The sequence below is a fragment of the Abramis brama genome (genome assembly GCF_963993115.1).
Source record: "Abramis brama genome assembly, chromosome: 3".
Lineage (NCBI taxonomy): Eukaryota > Metazoa > Chordata > Actinopteri > Cypriniformes > Leuciscidae > Abramis > Abramis brama.
The window spans coordinates 41,896,200-41,912,650 of record NC_139965.1 but is presented as its reverse complement, the minus strand read 5'-3'; the positions used below and the strand labels follow the sequence as shown (position 1 = coordinate 41,912,650).

Sequence of the window (16,451 nt, the reverse complement as noted above, 5' to 3'; positions counted from 1 at the left end):
TATTAATCGTCAAAATAACCAGCCAATTACTCGATTACCAAAATAATAATTACCGACAGCATTAGATTAGTTAAAACTTCAAAATGCACCTGCATTCAGAGGTGGACGAAGTACACAACTTCCTTACTTGAGTGAAAGTACAGATACTACTGGTCAAATATTACTCCGTTACAAGTAAAAGTTGTAAAGACCTATTTTTACTTAAGTAAAAGTACAGAAGTACTAGTTTTTAAAAATACTTAAGTATCAAAAGTAAAAAGTAAATGTCAATGCATTGTTTTATTATTGTTGCATTGTTGTATGTAATACTTAAAGTACCGTATGCCTCTGAATCTACGCCTGCCTTCCTACCCTCATATCAATATCAAATTTATTTCTAGAGCACAGTTCCAGTAGTGGGATTGAATGTGAGATCGAATAAGTGCACTCAATAACGTCCACAATGGTTTCGGACACCCAAATGGCTGTTCCCTCAAATATTGCCCTATTTAAAGTTTTTTGGCTTTTAGTATGAATATGTTAGCCTTACTGTTATCTATAAGCTAGTGTGCTCCAAAAAAGTGACAAAAGTCGCATTTAGGAGACCAAACCCAACGTTGAAAATGAAAATCAGGTTTATGTCAGAATCCAATGTCAGATTGACATTGATCTCCAACGTTGGACAGACGTTGTATTGTGGTTGAAAATGAAAATCGGGTTGACGTCAGAAACCAACAAAAGTCGGGTTCTGACGTCAACCCGACTTTTATTTTCAATCAATATCCAACGTCAATCTGACGTCGGGTTCTGATGTCAATCAGATGCAGGGTTCTGTCGTCAACTCGACTTTCATTTCCAACCAAAATGCAACCCCTGCAACCAAAATCATCCACTGACTGACATTACTACTTTCTACTCAAGGACCTTGACAGAATTGTAGTGGAGTAAAAAGTACAATATTTGTCTTTCAAATGTAGTGAAGTTAAAGTAAAAAGTTTCCAGAAAAAATAATACTCAAGTAAAGTACAGATACTCAAAAAGTGTACTTAAGTACAGTACTCAAGTAAATGTACTTTGTTACTGTCCACCTCTGCCTGCATTGTTTTGCATTTTGAGACTTTCAGTCGAATAAAATAAAAACATTTCCAGTCATCTATTTCATCATTGAAGATTTCTTAAAAATGGTGTTTATACATCATCTCATCTCGTTCTCCGGAACCAAATATCGTGTATCGTTTCATCTCGTGAGATACTGTAAGTGTATCATCACACCCAGATGGCATGCATTAGAAGAAGTGATTTATGTGAAACAAATTTGGCCAAATTCCTTTGCAAGAATTTGAATAGATGAATTATCATAAACTTAACCCACTTTGTCCTTTTGTAGGGATCAAATATTTTGATAATTGTGGCCCATTATTTATCTGTGTTGCAGAGGGAAACGTATCCAGAACTGGGTCTTACTTATGGGCAGCTTGGTATAGATGATCACACTCATGTTCCCCCAGGTATTTATTTGCTCATTCCATTCATAACATGATTATGGAATAATGGAATATTATGTGGGCTGAGCTCCATTGCCGCCAGGTCCCAAAGTCCTTTCGCACTGGTCCAAATAGTTGTAGTTGATGTTTCTCTTGTTTTTTCCTACTAACTTGTCACAAGTCAACAGAAGCTTCACCTACTGTATACACCCTGTGTAATATGTTCCGACTCTCTAAATTCTGTATTTACTATATTGTATTTAAGGCTACCAAAGAGGCTCACTACTCATTTGTAAATATCTGTGTTGTATGGTCTATTTGCACTATCACTTCTTTTCTATCTTTCACTATCTCTCTGCTGTTTCAACACAGATTTGTTTGAGAGTGAACACATTGTCATTGGAAAAAAAGGTAAAAATAAACTATTTTTGCCATTATCATGACACTAATGCTTGTTTAAATCCGCTTTATCACTCTTGTCTTGTTGGGAATATTTGTTTAATATTTGCCATTCCATTTCCCCTCAAATAATAGTCTGATCAGAATTTGAAGGCAGCATAGATGTATCTTCCACTGCCTGTGAGATCCCATGATGTTATGCAATCAGAAGAATAAAATGGTGTACTTTAATTTTATGAAATTATGATCCCATTTATAGTGAAAAAACAAAAAAAACAAAAAAAACATTTACACTACATTTAAAAAAAAAAAAAAAATACATTAATACTTCTATTCGGTGAGAATGCATTCAATTAATCAAAATGGCAGTAAATACATTAATAATGTTACCAAAGATTTCTATTTCAAAATATTCATCAATAAAATCCTGAAGAAATGCATCATGTTTCCACAAAAATATTAAGCAGCACAACTGTTTTCAAGATTGATAATAATAAGAAACGTTTCTTGAGCACCAAATCAGCACATTAGAATGTTTTCTGAAGGATCATGTGACACTGAAGACTGGAGTATTTTTTCAAAATATATTGAAATAAAAAGCTTTCATTTTAAGTTGTAATAATATTGCACAGTATTACTTCAAAATCATAAAAATCTTTCTTTAAAAAAAACAAACAAACATTAAAACCCCCCAAAAAATTTGTCCCCCCCAAACAACGGTAGTGTAACTTAATAATTTCTTGGTTTTCTCTAAAGCTTACTTTAATTTGTTCTGGATCATTAGACCTGATGTCATGAATTTTCTTAAGATGTTCCTTCATATACAAAACACTGCCTGTTTAGTCATTGACAGACTAGGCAGCAAGGCAGCTGCTTTAGGTTTTAGATGCACCCATAGAGTGTCTCTCTCTGAAAGGCCAAAGTATATGGAGGATTAGCTTTGGATATGACAAGAGCCTCTCAAGATGTGTTTACTAAAACAAATGTGACTTCTCCTGTTTTTCTGCGTTTCTGTAGTGGTAAATGAGCAAGACAGTGCAGCGGCGCAGCAGTACAGCAGGCAGGGCTGTCCCACGGGTCTCAGGGCCCAGCTGTGGACTCTCATCCTAAATACTACTGATGATCCTGAGGTACTGACTGAATTTCAGAATGCATTTTTTGTGCCCATCAAGGTCATTTTAGAAAGGGGAAAGTGTTTTCAACATTGATAATAATAAGACATGTTTCTTGAGCAGCAAATTAGAATGATAAAATATTTTAAAATATATTAGAATAGAAAACAGCTATTTTACATTGTAATAATATTTCATAATATTACAGTATTTACTGTATTTTAATCGAATAAATGCACCCTTGGTAAACATAAAAGGCTCAAAAACAAACAAAAATCTTTAATCTTACAGACCCCAAACTTTTGAACGGTAGTGTATAAATATTTCTCTCTCCCTTTTTATACACACAAAATCAGTTACAGGTCCTCAACCATATGTAAACCTACCATAAATATTTATGTACATTTAAACAAATTAAACTGTTTGTGTATATCTCAACTGACATTTATGGCAGTTGTTTTGAACATGTGCCAGAACTGACATTTAATGAGTATTTATTTGTACTTATCAGAAGCATTCTTGACTGAAATGTTCAATATGCGGTGCAAAGCACAGTTAGAAAGGTAAAAGGAAGTAAAATCATTGCACTTTTTTTTTTTTTTTATGTTAACAGAAGTTAAAAATAAGAGGTGAACATGCTTTCACAGTAAAGCTTTTGGAACAAATTCAAGTCAGTTTGACATCAGAATATAGTATGTTTGGTTGGTGTGGAAGCGATTTTCTCTGGTGTATACTTGTAAACCATATTCGAGTCTGCTTGATTAGGTGGTTTGGCAGCCTCTATTAAGGACGTATAATTTCCTTGTTCCTGGGCACACTTACAACAGCATAATGTATTTCAAAATGTTAAAAAAGCCATAAAATTGTACTGTGGTCCAGACCAAGCAGTTTTAAATACAGTGGGGAGAACAAGTATTTGATACACTGCCGATTTTGCAGGTTTTCCCACTTACAAAGCATGTAGAAGTCTGTAATTTTTATCATAGGTACTCTTCAACTGTGAGTGACGGAATCTAAAACAAAAATCCAGAAAATCACATTGTATGATTTTTAAGTAATTAATTTGCATTTTATTGCATGACATAAGTATTTGATACATCAGAAAAGTATTTGGTACAGAAACCTTTGTTTGCAATTACAGAGATCATACGTTTCCTGTAGTTCTTGACCAGGTTTGCACACACTGCAGCAGGGATTTTGGCCCACTCCTCCATACAGACCTTCTCCAGATCCTTCAGGTTTCGGGGCTGTCGCTGGGCAATACGGACTTTCAGCTCCCTCCAAAGATTTTCTATTGGGTTCAGGTCTGGAGACTGGCTAGGCCACTCCAGGACCTTGAGATGCTTCTTACGGAGCCACTCCTTAGTTGCCCTGGCTGTGTGTTTCGGGTCGTTGTCATGCTGGAAGACCCAGCCTCGACCCATCTTCAATGCTCTTACTGAGGGAAGGAGGTTGTTGGCCAAGATCTCGCGATACATGGCCCCATCCATCGTCTCCTCAATACGGTGCAGTCGTCCTGTCCCCTTTGCAGAAAAGCATCCCCAAAGAATGATGTTTCCACCTCCATGCTTCACGGTTGGGATGGTGTTCTTGGGGTTGTACTCATCCTTCTTCTTCCTCCAAACACGGCGAGTGGAGTTTAGACCAAAAAGCTCTATTTTTGTCTCATCAGACCAGATGACCTTCTCCCATTCCTCCTCTGGATCATCCAGATGGTCATTGGCAAACTTCAGACGGGCCTGGACATACGCTGGCTTGAGCAGGGGGACCTTGCGTGCGCTGCAGGATTTTAATCCATGACGGCGTAGTGTGTTACTAATGGTTTTCTTTGAGACTGTGGTCCCAGCTCTCTTCAGGTCATTGACCAGGTCCTGCCGTGTAGTTCTGGGCTGATCCCTCACCTTCCTCATGATCATTGATGCCCCACGAGGTGAGGTCTTGCATGGTGCCCCAGACCGAGGGAGATTGACCGTCATCTTGAACTTCTTCCATTTGCGAATAATTGCGCCAACAGTTGTTGCCTTCTCACCAAGCTGCTTGCCTATTGTCCTGTAGCCCATCCCAGCCTTGTGCAGGTCTACAATTTTATCCCTGATGTCCTTACACAGCTCTCTGGTCTTGGCCATTGTGGAGAGGTTGGAGTCTGTTTGATTGAGTGTGTGGACAGGTGTCTTTTATACAGGTAACGAGTTCAAACAGGTGCAGTTAATACAGGTAATGAGTGGAGAACAGGAGAGCTTCTTAAGGAAAAACTAACAGGTCTGTGTGAGCCGGAATTCTTACTGGTTGGTAGGTGATCAAATACTTATGTCATGGAAGTAAAATGCAAATTAATTATTTAAAAATCATACAATGTGATTTTCTGGATTTTTGTTTTAGATTTCGTCTCTCACAGTTGAAGTGTACCTATGATAAAAATTACAGACCTCTACATGCTTTGTAAGTAGGAAAACCTGCAAAATCGGCAGTGTATCAAATACTTGTTCTCCCCACTGTACATCATCCTTCTCAATAATACAATTAGCTTTGAGCTTCTTGTTTGGCAGAAATTACAGATCAGGTACCCCCTGTGATTTTTTTCACCCTGGGAATCTAATAGCTGCCATTTTCAAACGTGAAACAGTGTGGCCCTCCATTAAAGCAGTGAAACGGCATCTGGAGAATGTTCTTTCTCTATGTGTTAATGCGAAGACAAACACCCGGCGTGGGGCGACACAATTTAAACAAGTAGAGTAATCCCTCACTCTTTTGAGCTAGTGCTGTAGATGTGGGCAGGACAGGAGCCGGTGGAATGACAGAGTGGAAGAGGGGAAATCACAAGAGTTTAAAATGTTTCGGGTGGAACAATTATGTAACTGCTGATAAAAGCCGCTGTCTGGATGACAGTGAACAGCTGTCATGCCTATCCTCATGCCTGTCCCTCTGGGTTTCAGGAGGTGAATGGGCTTCAAGAAAGACTCATGATTAGAGGCTGTCTTAAAGGGATAGTTCACCCTAAAATGAAAATTAAGTCATCATTTACCCACCCTCGTGTTGTACTAATGTAGAACGCCCTTCTTTCTTTTAAGAACCACAGGGAATTGAAAAAAAATTTCCCACTCGCGCTCATCTATATAATGGCAGTGAATACTGTATCTGTAACCAGCATCAAGCTTTTTAAAAAATATGCAAAAAAAGTGAAGAAAGTACATGGATATTGTATTTCTATTTCATGTCGTGTTTTTGTTCATCTTGATTTCTCAAAACTTCTGTGCTTTTTCTGAGCAAGACTGAGTGAACTGCGGCGCTAATAGTGTTTCACAAACGCAAACATCACGTAGCTGTGGGACCAACAGCCAAGGTCAAGAATTTCGTTAGATAATACATCAAATTATCACCAAACCCTATCGTATACCTTGGTATATATTGCATGGGATCATTCCTTGATACATCCTTTTTTTACTGCCATTATATGTATTATTTGCACCAGTTTATTGTGACATTTAATTTTTGAGCCAGACATTTTCAGCTGGAGGTCCCACTGAGAGCATAACATGATTGAGTGATTGAAAGCGATCCTATTAATATGCTGCTTACAATAGCAATTTAATTAGTTAATTGGTTATTATAATTAATTTAGCTGTAATGACTGGGGGTAGTTTGATCTGTGTATAGGTGCTTCTTTGTCCATTATGTATTAATTAATCTAATTCAGCTGACTGAGATGAATTCACTTTTTTCAGTTCTTTTGTTTTTATTTCATTAAACAGGTCATAACACATTATGAACAGCTGAAGGCCAGAGTCATACATCATGGCCTGCTTGTGGACAACCTAATATATAAGGTACATTTACAATGCAGTTTGTTTGATAGAAATGGTTTTGTATGCTCCATTTATTCTCTTGAAATTTCCTCGAATAGGTTTTGACCAATAGAGTAACAGTTCTCTCTTCTCTCTCACTCATTTCTTCCAAGATCAAGTTTTCCATATATGCTTTAAGGCCAGTACATACCACACCGAAGCCAAAGAACTAGCGGCGGTGGTGTCGGCTCACATCAGCTGTGTCTGGGCAACAAATTGGTTTTGAACATACTTTAAATAGAGATGAGAGATAATAACTGTCTACCACAGCAGATGACAGTATTCACCATTCAAAAAAGGGAATATGAACTAGTGAACTAGGAATGCGAATATACAAACTGTAAACAAAGCAGTGCTTGCTTAACATTTTGAATATGAATCATTCTGATCAGTTTGTCTTCACTTATATTAATTAGGCTGCATACGGCCATATCGTTATGAAAATATTTGCGTATTGGAATGCTCCAAAAAGATGAAGAAGAAATTTATAAGCGCCTTCTTTGTGTGCCCTCTTGTCATCGTCATTTGCTTGAACTTTTGTTTTTCTTCTCGTGCGCTGGTTTTCAAAGCTGAACAGCCAATCAGAATGATCTCTTTTCCCAACGGCCCGACGCCGTTCAACATTCAACATGCTCAATCGACCTGACTAAAGCCAATGGAGGTCCGATTAGAGCCGTAGTGCGAAACACACCGCAAAACTAGCCTGAGAGATGCTAAATGACTGCCTGACGGCCAACCGTTGTTTTGGTGTGTCTCGGCCCTAAGTGATAAACAGATATAATGGCAAGAGGATTGTAGTTTTTTGTTTGCAGTATACAGTGCTATGTATAAGTTTAGACACCCATGCTAAAGTTGACTAATAAGAGGAATAAAAAATCATCTTTTGGAAATTGAACTTAATGCCTTAATTAAAAAAAAATGGAAAAATCCAACCTTTAAGGACACCAATTTTCTTTGTGAATGAATAATGTATCGTAAATAAATAAATGTTCTTCCTTAAAATACAGGGTGCATAAGTCTGGACACCCCTATGTTAAATTCCCATAGAGGCAGGCAGATTTTTATTTTTAAAGGCCAGTTACTTCATGGATCCAGGATATTATGCATCCTGATAAAGTTCCCTTGGCCTTTGGAATTAAAATAGCCCCACATCATCACATAGCATTCACCATACCTAGAGATTGGCATGGTTTTATTTCAGTTAGCCTAATAGCTGGTTTGATTTGCATTGAGAGATGATCTTATGGAAAGTACTCCATGCCAATCTCTAGGTATGGTGAAGGCTATGTGATGATGTGGGGCTATTTTAATTCCAGACTTATGAACCCTGTATTTTAAGGAAGAACATTTATGTATTTACGATACATTATTCATTCACAAAGAAAATTGGTGTCCTTAAAGGTTGGATTTTTCCAAATGTTTTTAATTAAGGCATTAAGTTCAATTTTCAAAAGATGATTTTTTATTCCTCTTTTTAGTCAACTTTAGCATGGGTGTCTAAACTTATGCATAGCACTGTATTACTGCAATTAATTATTTAATAATATATTAAAAACTGTCCAATTTTACCACACCTGGTGCACCTGTTTCTGAATAAAAAGGCTGATTTTTCTTCTCAGGATGTGAAGCTCACTGCAAGTAATGACGATTACTACTTTGTGTTTGAGGACTATTTATATCAGGTGGGTGAATGCATGTCACTGACAGTGTAACACACTCACAATGCAAACCTTCAATCACTTATGAGAATTTTTCTCTGTGAATCATAAACAAGCTCTGATAATCAAAGAAGTAAAACAGTTTCCCAAGTTCTTTTGGACATGACATTGATATAGGTCTTTGTACACATATCGCTGTAGACTAAACTATTGTCAGAAAGTTACTCATGCAAACCAATGCTTTTTCACTTCAAATACCTAAATCTGGATAGATACAGATAGGACAGGGTTGTGTAGTCTCACAGATAGACCTCTCTATAATATACCTCTCTATTCATAGGGAATTGATGAGTCATTTCTTATTATAGGAGCATTATTACATTTCCACTGCTTGATATTCACTTTCACCACACAATCATACTCAAGTTTATTTTGCGGGTTAATTTTTTCCCATAAAACAGTAAAACGCGCTGAGATACCCTGCCTTACTATGCCATTTTTAGATATCATTATATAGTATATAATGTATATAGTGTATATATAGAATATAAGTACTAAGTACATGTAGTTAATTACTATTACTTAGGACTTAATTGTATAATTGCACTGTAACACAGACATCTTAAAATAAAGTTTAACCAAGAGAGATTTTCAAAGTTGCTGTTCACTTGTTTTATTAGCTGGTATCCTCTGGACAGCCATCAATGTGCTTCGTTCCTAATTTTTGCTGAAATAAACAAAAGATATGGCCAGTGTTTGGGCTTCACAGTGGAACGTACATTGTGTCTTCACTATGGAACGGTGTGAGGTGATAAAGGAGCCAGGCTGGTTGTAAATATTGGTTTAGTGTGAAATCTGTGGGTCGTTCAAGAATTTCAGACACAGGGTGGTCATATGTGTTTGTTAGAGAGGTGAATTTTGGGAAAATAAGGTGAAAGGGTTCATAATTACTATGCAAACCAATAGTAGCAATTGGGAGTGTATTAGCAAGAGATAACAGATATTCAAACTCTAAAGGTGCTGTCACATTAGGGAAATGTAGGCTAAGGAAAGGTAAATTGTATATTGTCAATAGTGTAGTGATGTATGAAGCACAGTTCACACAGAAATCACTTTCAAACCACGAAGTTAAGAAACCTGCATCTTAGAAAGCAGATAAAAGTCTGATGATTTTTAAAGGTTTAGAACATGCTTGGCCTCAGCAGGCTGAAACCCTAAAGTGCCACTTCAAATGTAATTGAACCAGGAAATAAGCAATTTACCAAAGATACAAAGTGTGTTTAGCAATAGTAATCCTTATCTGTTTGTGTTGCCAATTATTTGTCCTCTGTTTTTCTCTACAGGTCTTGCTGTGTTTTTCTCGAGACACTGCAGTCCTTGAGCATTTCAACTACAACAGCGCTACGCCTCCTAAATCTTGCGTCCAAAGTAATGTCTTTGAATGTTTATCTTTGCTGCAAAGTTCTGATTGATATCTTCCTTAGTTTCTATTCAGTTTATAAAGTTGTCTCTTTTCTCAGGCAAGTCTGGCTCAGAGCAGTTTGCTGTGGTTTACCCCCCAAATGGTGATAAAACAGCTTCTACAAGTATTTCAATAATAGCATGTCCCAGCATGTATTGGTTCATTTGTTGAATTCTCTGAATTTTCTGGCAGTGCATTAATTAGATGATTTATTAGTTTAGCAGTATTATAAAACAATTTTGTAATAACGATAATCAGTATAACTGAATATGACATCTCTGTACCTTAGGTGTCATTCCATTTCATGGCTTCTCGATGTACGGTGAGTATGAAGAATAAAGCACATAACCTCAAATTGCAAAATCTGTTTTCTAAGCAAACATCTTTATCCTGTGTTGCAGTTGCCCCTCTGTGTTTCTTATATAATGAGCCATCTAAGCTGTACAGTGTGTTTAGGGAGATGTATATTCGCTATTTCTTCAGATTACACTCGATCTCCTCACATCCGTCTGTAAGTATCTGTGTGTGACGTAACACGATTGATCGGTTTGCTTAGGATGATGGTTGTCCCTGAGCTCAGCTGTATGTGTATGTGTGTTTGTTAGGGAATAGTGTCTCTGTGCTTGCAGTTTGAGAGGTTACTGCAGACTCATCTTCCTCAACTGTTCTACCATCTACGAGAGATTGGAGCCCAACCGTGAGTTCACAATGCAGATACTTACTATACTCATTGTTTTTTATTTATTTGTTTTTTTTACATTTTTGTATAATGTTAACAATATTAGTGCTGTCAAAGCGATTAATCGCATCAGACGTAAACATTTTTTAATGTACTAATTTAATTAAATTAATATTTTAATGTTTTTGAAAGAAGTCTCTTTATGTTCATCAAGCTTGCATTTATTTGATCAAAAATACAGAAAAAACACTAATAATAGTCATGTTAAAATAGAAATGTCAACATTAAAAATAGTAATGTCTCTAAAATTTTGACCGGTACTGTACACACACACACACACACACACACACACACACACACACACACATATATATATATTTATACACACACATGCATATGATATATATTTACAAACTTCTATGTTTGATGTGATTAATCAAAATTAATCGATTTGACAACACTAAAATAAATATATGAAGATGTGTTTATTCTTGTTTATTGGTTATTTGTCATTTATTCAATAGTCATGTTTCTCCTAAGCAGTTTATTTTTATTTATTTATTTTTATATTTTTTTATCTAATTTGATTTTGAGTCCACATCCTTAAACGCACTTTAAATACACTATCATTTGATTGGTAATAAAATAACATTTAATTCAGCTCTTATATTTAGAGCTAGGAAATGGTTCTAAACCTCCAACCTTAACTATTAAAGTTCTGTGCAAAACTTTCTGCCGGATGACGCGTAAAAACAAAAGCAGATGTCATAGATTTATAATGAAAGATTGAATAAAGCCTTATTTAGGGACCACCAGAACTTAAACACCTTAGCGACCACATAGCAATGGGCTAAAATCCACACAAAACCCCTGCAGAGCAACATCCTAAAATACAAAAAAAAAAAAAAAACCTTAGTAACTGTAGCAACAGGATAAACCTCATAGAACAACAGGCTAAAAACCCTACACTTGAAACATCTTAGAAACTGCATTTTTTTTCTAATAATGTTAAAATCTATGTTTTATTTATTATCATTTACATGTGTAAATGTTAATTTATCAAGTCTCATTTATTATACATACAAGCTCAAAGCATATGTTACTCGAGTATCCATCTGAAATGAAGAACTGTTGTCAAGTCACTTCAGTGAAACGCTGTTGTATTATAACATTGCAGCTCCATCTATTGGCTGAATTATGCGAACACAAGTCACTCCTCAACATCTGTGAAAGAAAAGAACAGAATTGTAATAAAAGTGTTTAGATCTACACTGTGTATGATTTGGTATCTCATTATGCGTCTGTGTGTGAATCTTTCTTAGGTTGCGTATTGCCTTTAAGTGGATAGTCCGAGCCTTCTCAGGATACCTGTCCACTGACCAGCTCCTGTTGTTATGGGACCGTATCCTAGGATACGGATCCTTAGAGATAGTGGCAGGTGGGTCAATATATCCTAATGTGTGACATTTTGGCAGCTATTGTGAACATAAATAAATAAATAATTAATTAATCCCAGTGCTTAGGATGTGTTAAACTGTTTTTAATTTACATTAATTTGTTGGTGCACTCTTAAATTTGAAAGGGCCAGTCAGTTACATGGTGTACACACATTTTCCTGGAAGATGACTGTTTGTCTGTCCCTTTATTTCAGTCCTGGCCGCTGCAGTCTTTGCCTTCCGAGCCGAAAACCTAATGGAAGTGACATCACTGGCATCAGCTGAGGTTGTCACTTGCAAGCGAGTTTGTGTGTGTGTGTGTTTGTGTTTGTGTGTGTGTCTGTGTGTATGTTTGTGTGTGAGTGTTAAGGACTACAGAAATAGTGTCTTCACTCGCAGCCAACACTAGTAACCCAGTCCACCCAAGGCACATGTTTTAAAATTGCTGGGATAACACTTTTAAAAGTGGACCAAGTACTCCTCACCCAGCTTTAAAATGTTTATACTATGTGATGTCAAATGTGATGGGAAATTTAGCATGACCGTTCACATCAACACTGTGTGTGTGTGTGTGCATGTCCTGTGTCTTTGTGTGCGTAACAGTTTAATTTTCATTACTTGAAGGGATATTTTGGGTTCTCAATTTACAGCATTTGTGGCATTATGTTGATTATTTTTATATATTTATATATATATATATATATATATATATATATATATATATATATATATATATATATATATATGCAAAAATCTAAGTTACAGTGAGGCACTTACAATGGAAGTAAATGGGGCCAATCTGTAAGCATATTCACCATTTCAACAGTATAGCCACAAGATGTAAGAAGTATAGCCCAGTTTCACAGAGATTAAGCCAGGATTAGGCCTTAGTTTAATTTAGGACATTAAAGTAGCTTTTTAAAACATGCTGTGCGGTGCCTTTTTTTAAAAAAACATAAAATTCAACATATAACAAATAATAATCAAAAATTCAGAATGTAAAATTATATAATGTACTCCACTTTACTGCAAAAATTTTGCGTTCTTTTAATTCAGATGTCATGCTGTGGTGCATCAATCTTCTATTGGTCACAAGTCTTCACATGATACGAATTCGTAGACCATCTTATATATTTTTGATATAATATCTATTTGAAAAAGCCTTTAAAAAAAAGAAACAAACAATTTCTACGTCCAACTTTTGTTGAAGCATCCATGGCCATTAAAGAGGGCTGCGCTGTCAGATGCAGTCACATGCATCTGCTTGATTGACAGCTGTAGTAAAAGTGCATCTGACCTGCTTTCGTTAATTCTAGCTGTAACCCGCAGTGACGCACGGGCCCGGGTCCCAAAACGCTGTGAAGATGCTGCTGGACAGTATCTGCTTGCTTATGTACCACCTGGCCTCTACTGGAGAAAGTATCATAACACGTTGTATTTTTAGAGTCCAAGCCTGGTCATGAAACATTAGAGGAGACAAGTTAACCTGATAGGGGACTCTAAATTTATTTGCTTCCAATTCCATAAGGACCGAAGCTTGAGAACTTGAAGGCCCCCGCCCCAAACGGCTCCTTTGAGACGGATGCACTCTTAGCACCTTCCAAGCTCTTGAGTCACATCGTTGCAGGTCACCAGGCGCCATTTTGTGAAACGGGATTGGCAGTTATGCGTTCTGTGTCCTAAGTGACATCTGAATGCATGCTTCTCTCATGAATATTTACAGTAGCTATTTACTTCGGCACTTTTGTTTAAGATGAATCCGAACGTAGGGCCAGTAAATAAAGTAATTCGGTTCATGTGCGTGTTTACGTCACAAGCTTTCAAATCAACATAGATATTTTGACATGCGCACATTTCACGAATATACGGAGTTTTCCGCTGTTTGCGCATACTAACCATTCTCCTACATTGCTTATTTTCTTTGTTTTAAAGAGCAGACTTAATATTGATCTTTTTCGGGTCCTAATTTAGGAAACAAACGAGCACATGAAGCTTTGTGCCGTGCTGCTTATATTTATCAATCAGTAAAAACGCCTTTTCCCGCGCCCAAAACAAGGCGTCTGTGGATGAGAGTCTGATGGGACGTTGTCCTGCTCCACTTTACAGACTATGGGCCAGATTTACTAACAGCTTGCTCCAGCGCAAACCCTACTGTCAGGATTTACTTCAAGATACCCAGTGAAAAATTAGCGCTGAAAAGGCCTGGACAGGGTTATTTTTGCGGCTGACCTTATTAAAAATGCATTTGTTGGAGTTTCCCTTTCAGACAATTTTATGGGAGAAGAGTATTTAGATGAATCATGCAAGGTGATTTACTAAAGATTGAAGAATCTTCGTTTTTCCATTTTCAATTATTTTCTTCTTGCAGGCTGTTCTTGCTGACCTCTCAACCCTGAAGGTGATGCCCTTGCTGCAGATCTTCCTCTTCGCCACTTCTGTCTGAGGAGCGATTTGTGTGTGTGTTGGTGGCTGGATGTTCCAGTCCATTTGGATTTCATGTTGAGTCTAAATGGATATTTCACCCACAAATGAAAATTCTGTCTTTTTTTTACTCACCTTCATGTCATTCCAAACCTGTATGACTGCCCTCTGCGGAACTCGAAATAAGATATTTAGAACAATGTTGGTAAACAAACATGTTTGGTTCAAGTCATAGAGGTCTGGAATGACATGAGGGTGATGCTAAAATAAAAACTTTAAACTTTTGGTTGAAGTGCTCCTTTAAGTAGGCTATAAAGCCACTTTCCTTTTCTCCAGACATAACCAATTCCTCTAACGTATCAACCCTCCCGTCTAACCGTCTTGCTCCATTCTGCTAACTGCCTCCCACAATCCATTGAATTCCAAAAGGATAAATTAAAGATCTGTTCTACTTTGATCCTTTTCCCACAGAAATGCATTCGATTACAGGGGTATAATAAATTACCAACCCCTCATTTTAGGTTTCATTGCTTTCAATGCATAGTTTGAACTGTAATAGTGACACAAGGAAACTAGACAAGACTAGATATGTAAGTTTAATATATTCTTATTTATGAATGTTATAAATATGTTGCTGCCATATTATCACTGCAAACCTAAGAGAATACTGTATGCAAAACTAACATTTTTGTTAATCTACATTGTGCTTCATGCAACATAGGTAAATATCATGAATGAAAAATTCAATATGGTCTTCCATGATACTGAGGTTCATTTTGTAGGATATAGTTGTGGTGTAAGTTTTAAAGATTAGGCCTTGTGAGGATCGTTGGCATAGTGGAAGTCTTGAAATTATAATATATGCCATCTACTCCGGTTAAGTTACTCTGCTTAGGGCTTTGGCTTAGTGCCAATGAATTTGGATGAGAACATTTATCAAACTATGAACATAAGTGTAATTTCCATGGATGACACACTTTTGTGTGACTATTAATAAACCCAGAACTCGTTGCACTCCCTGACATGACCAAAAATGTTAATTGATTTATTTGAAAGGAAATGCAGGTAATTTTGAAGTCACACACCAAATGAATTGTGTTCTTTTGTTTTTATCATCTGTTTGTATGGAAAACGGGGGACACTTTACACATATCTGCATGTGCAATAATGTAACATACATTTAGCTTTTTTTATATATAAACACGTTTATGTTTAGTTACATTTTGATTGCTAAAATATATTCATATTGGTTTCTCTGCAATCACTTCTTTACAGTAGTAGATATACTTTATTTTAAAGCATTTTTCGGATGCAGATTCACAAGTTAAGAAATGCCTGAAATACTTTAAAATGTTAATTCTTTATTCAATAAAAGCTGTACATTCTACACAATCATTTTATGTTGTTATTGGTTATTATTTTAAATTTCCCTACATTTCATATGCATTAATGGATTTTGTTTCAACCTCAGTAAACATTTATTTATTTCATTAATGTAACAGTTTGAGTTACTCTATGTAAATGGAATTTTGAAATTGTATAAAAATGTACTTAAACGCAAAATGTACTTCATGTGAAGTACGTTTTGTACAGTTTAAATTTGTTTTCAGATAAATAAATGTTTAAGTGTTAATAAGTTGCATTTTAAGCTAAATAATACATTTTAATATTCATTGTGATGCATTTAATTTGACTAAAGAGCCTGTGCTTAAAGGGATAGTTCACCCAAAAATTTAAATTAGCCCATGATTTACTCACCCTCAAGCCATCCAAGGTGTATATGACTTTCTTCTTTCAGACGAATGCAATCGGAGTTGTCCTGGCTTTTCCAAGTTTTATGATGGCAGTGAATGGCCGTTTCTGTTTTGAAGTCCATAAAAGTGCATCCATCCATCATAAAAGTGCTCCACACTGCTCTGGGGGTTAAAGAAGCCCTTCTAAAGTGAAGCAATGTGTTTGTGAAAGAAAAATATCCATAT

General features: G+C 36.4%; 1 protein-coding gene across 2 annotated transcripts in view; it reads left to right on the top strand.

Moving 5' to 3' along the window:
* Positions 1 to 15,867, top strand: part of tbc1d19 (TBC1 domain family, member 19) — a 29,060-nt gene extending 13,193 nt beyond the window's left edge. The window contains exons 9-21 of one of the 2 annotated variants that reach the window (XM_084109041.1): positions 1,415 to 1,487; positions 1,836 to 1,874; positions 2,880 to 2,992; positions 6,724 to 6,798; positions 8,436 to 8,498; positions 9,818 to 9,902; positions 9,995 to 10,039; positions 10,226 to 10,258; positions 10,338 to 10,447; positions 10,542 to 10,633; positions 11,938 to 12,053; positions 12,267 to 12,337; positions 14,420 to 15,867. In XM_084109041.1, coding sequence (XP_083965167.1) covers positions 1,415 to 1,487; positions 1,836 to 1,874; positions 2,880 to 2,992; positions 6,724 to 6,798; positions 8,436 to 8,498; positions 9,818 to 9,902; positions 9,995 to 10,039; positions 10,226 to 10,258; positions 10,338 to 10,447; positions 10,542 to 10,633; positions 11,938 to 12,053; positions 12,267 to 12,337; positions 14,420 to 14,494 — 990 coding nt within the window. In that variant the 3' untranslated portion in view covers positions 14,495 to 15,867. The remainder of the gene's footprint in view (positions 1 to 1,414; positions 1,488 to 1,835; positions 1,875 to 2,879; positions 2,993 to 6,723; positions 6,799 to 8,435; positions 8,499 to 9,817; positions 9,903 to 9,994; positions 10,040 to 10,225; positions 10,259 to 10,337; positions 10,448 to 10,541; positions 10,634 to 11,937; positions 12,054 to 12,266; positions 12,338 to 14,419) is intronic. The other variant, XM_084109042.1, reaches the window with a different exon arrangement.
* The last annotated feature ends 584 nt before the right edge of the window (positions 15,868 to 16,451 follow it).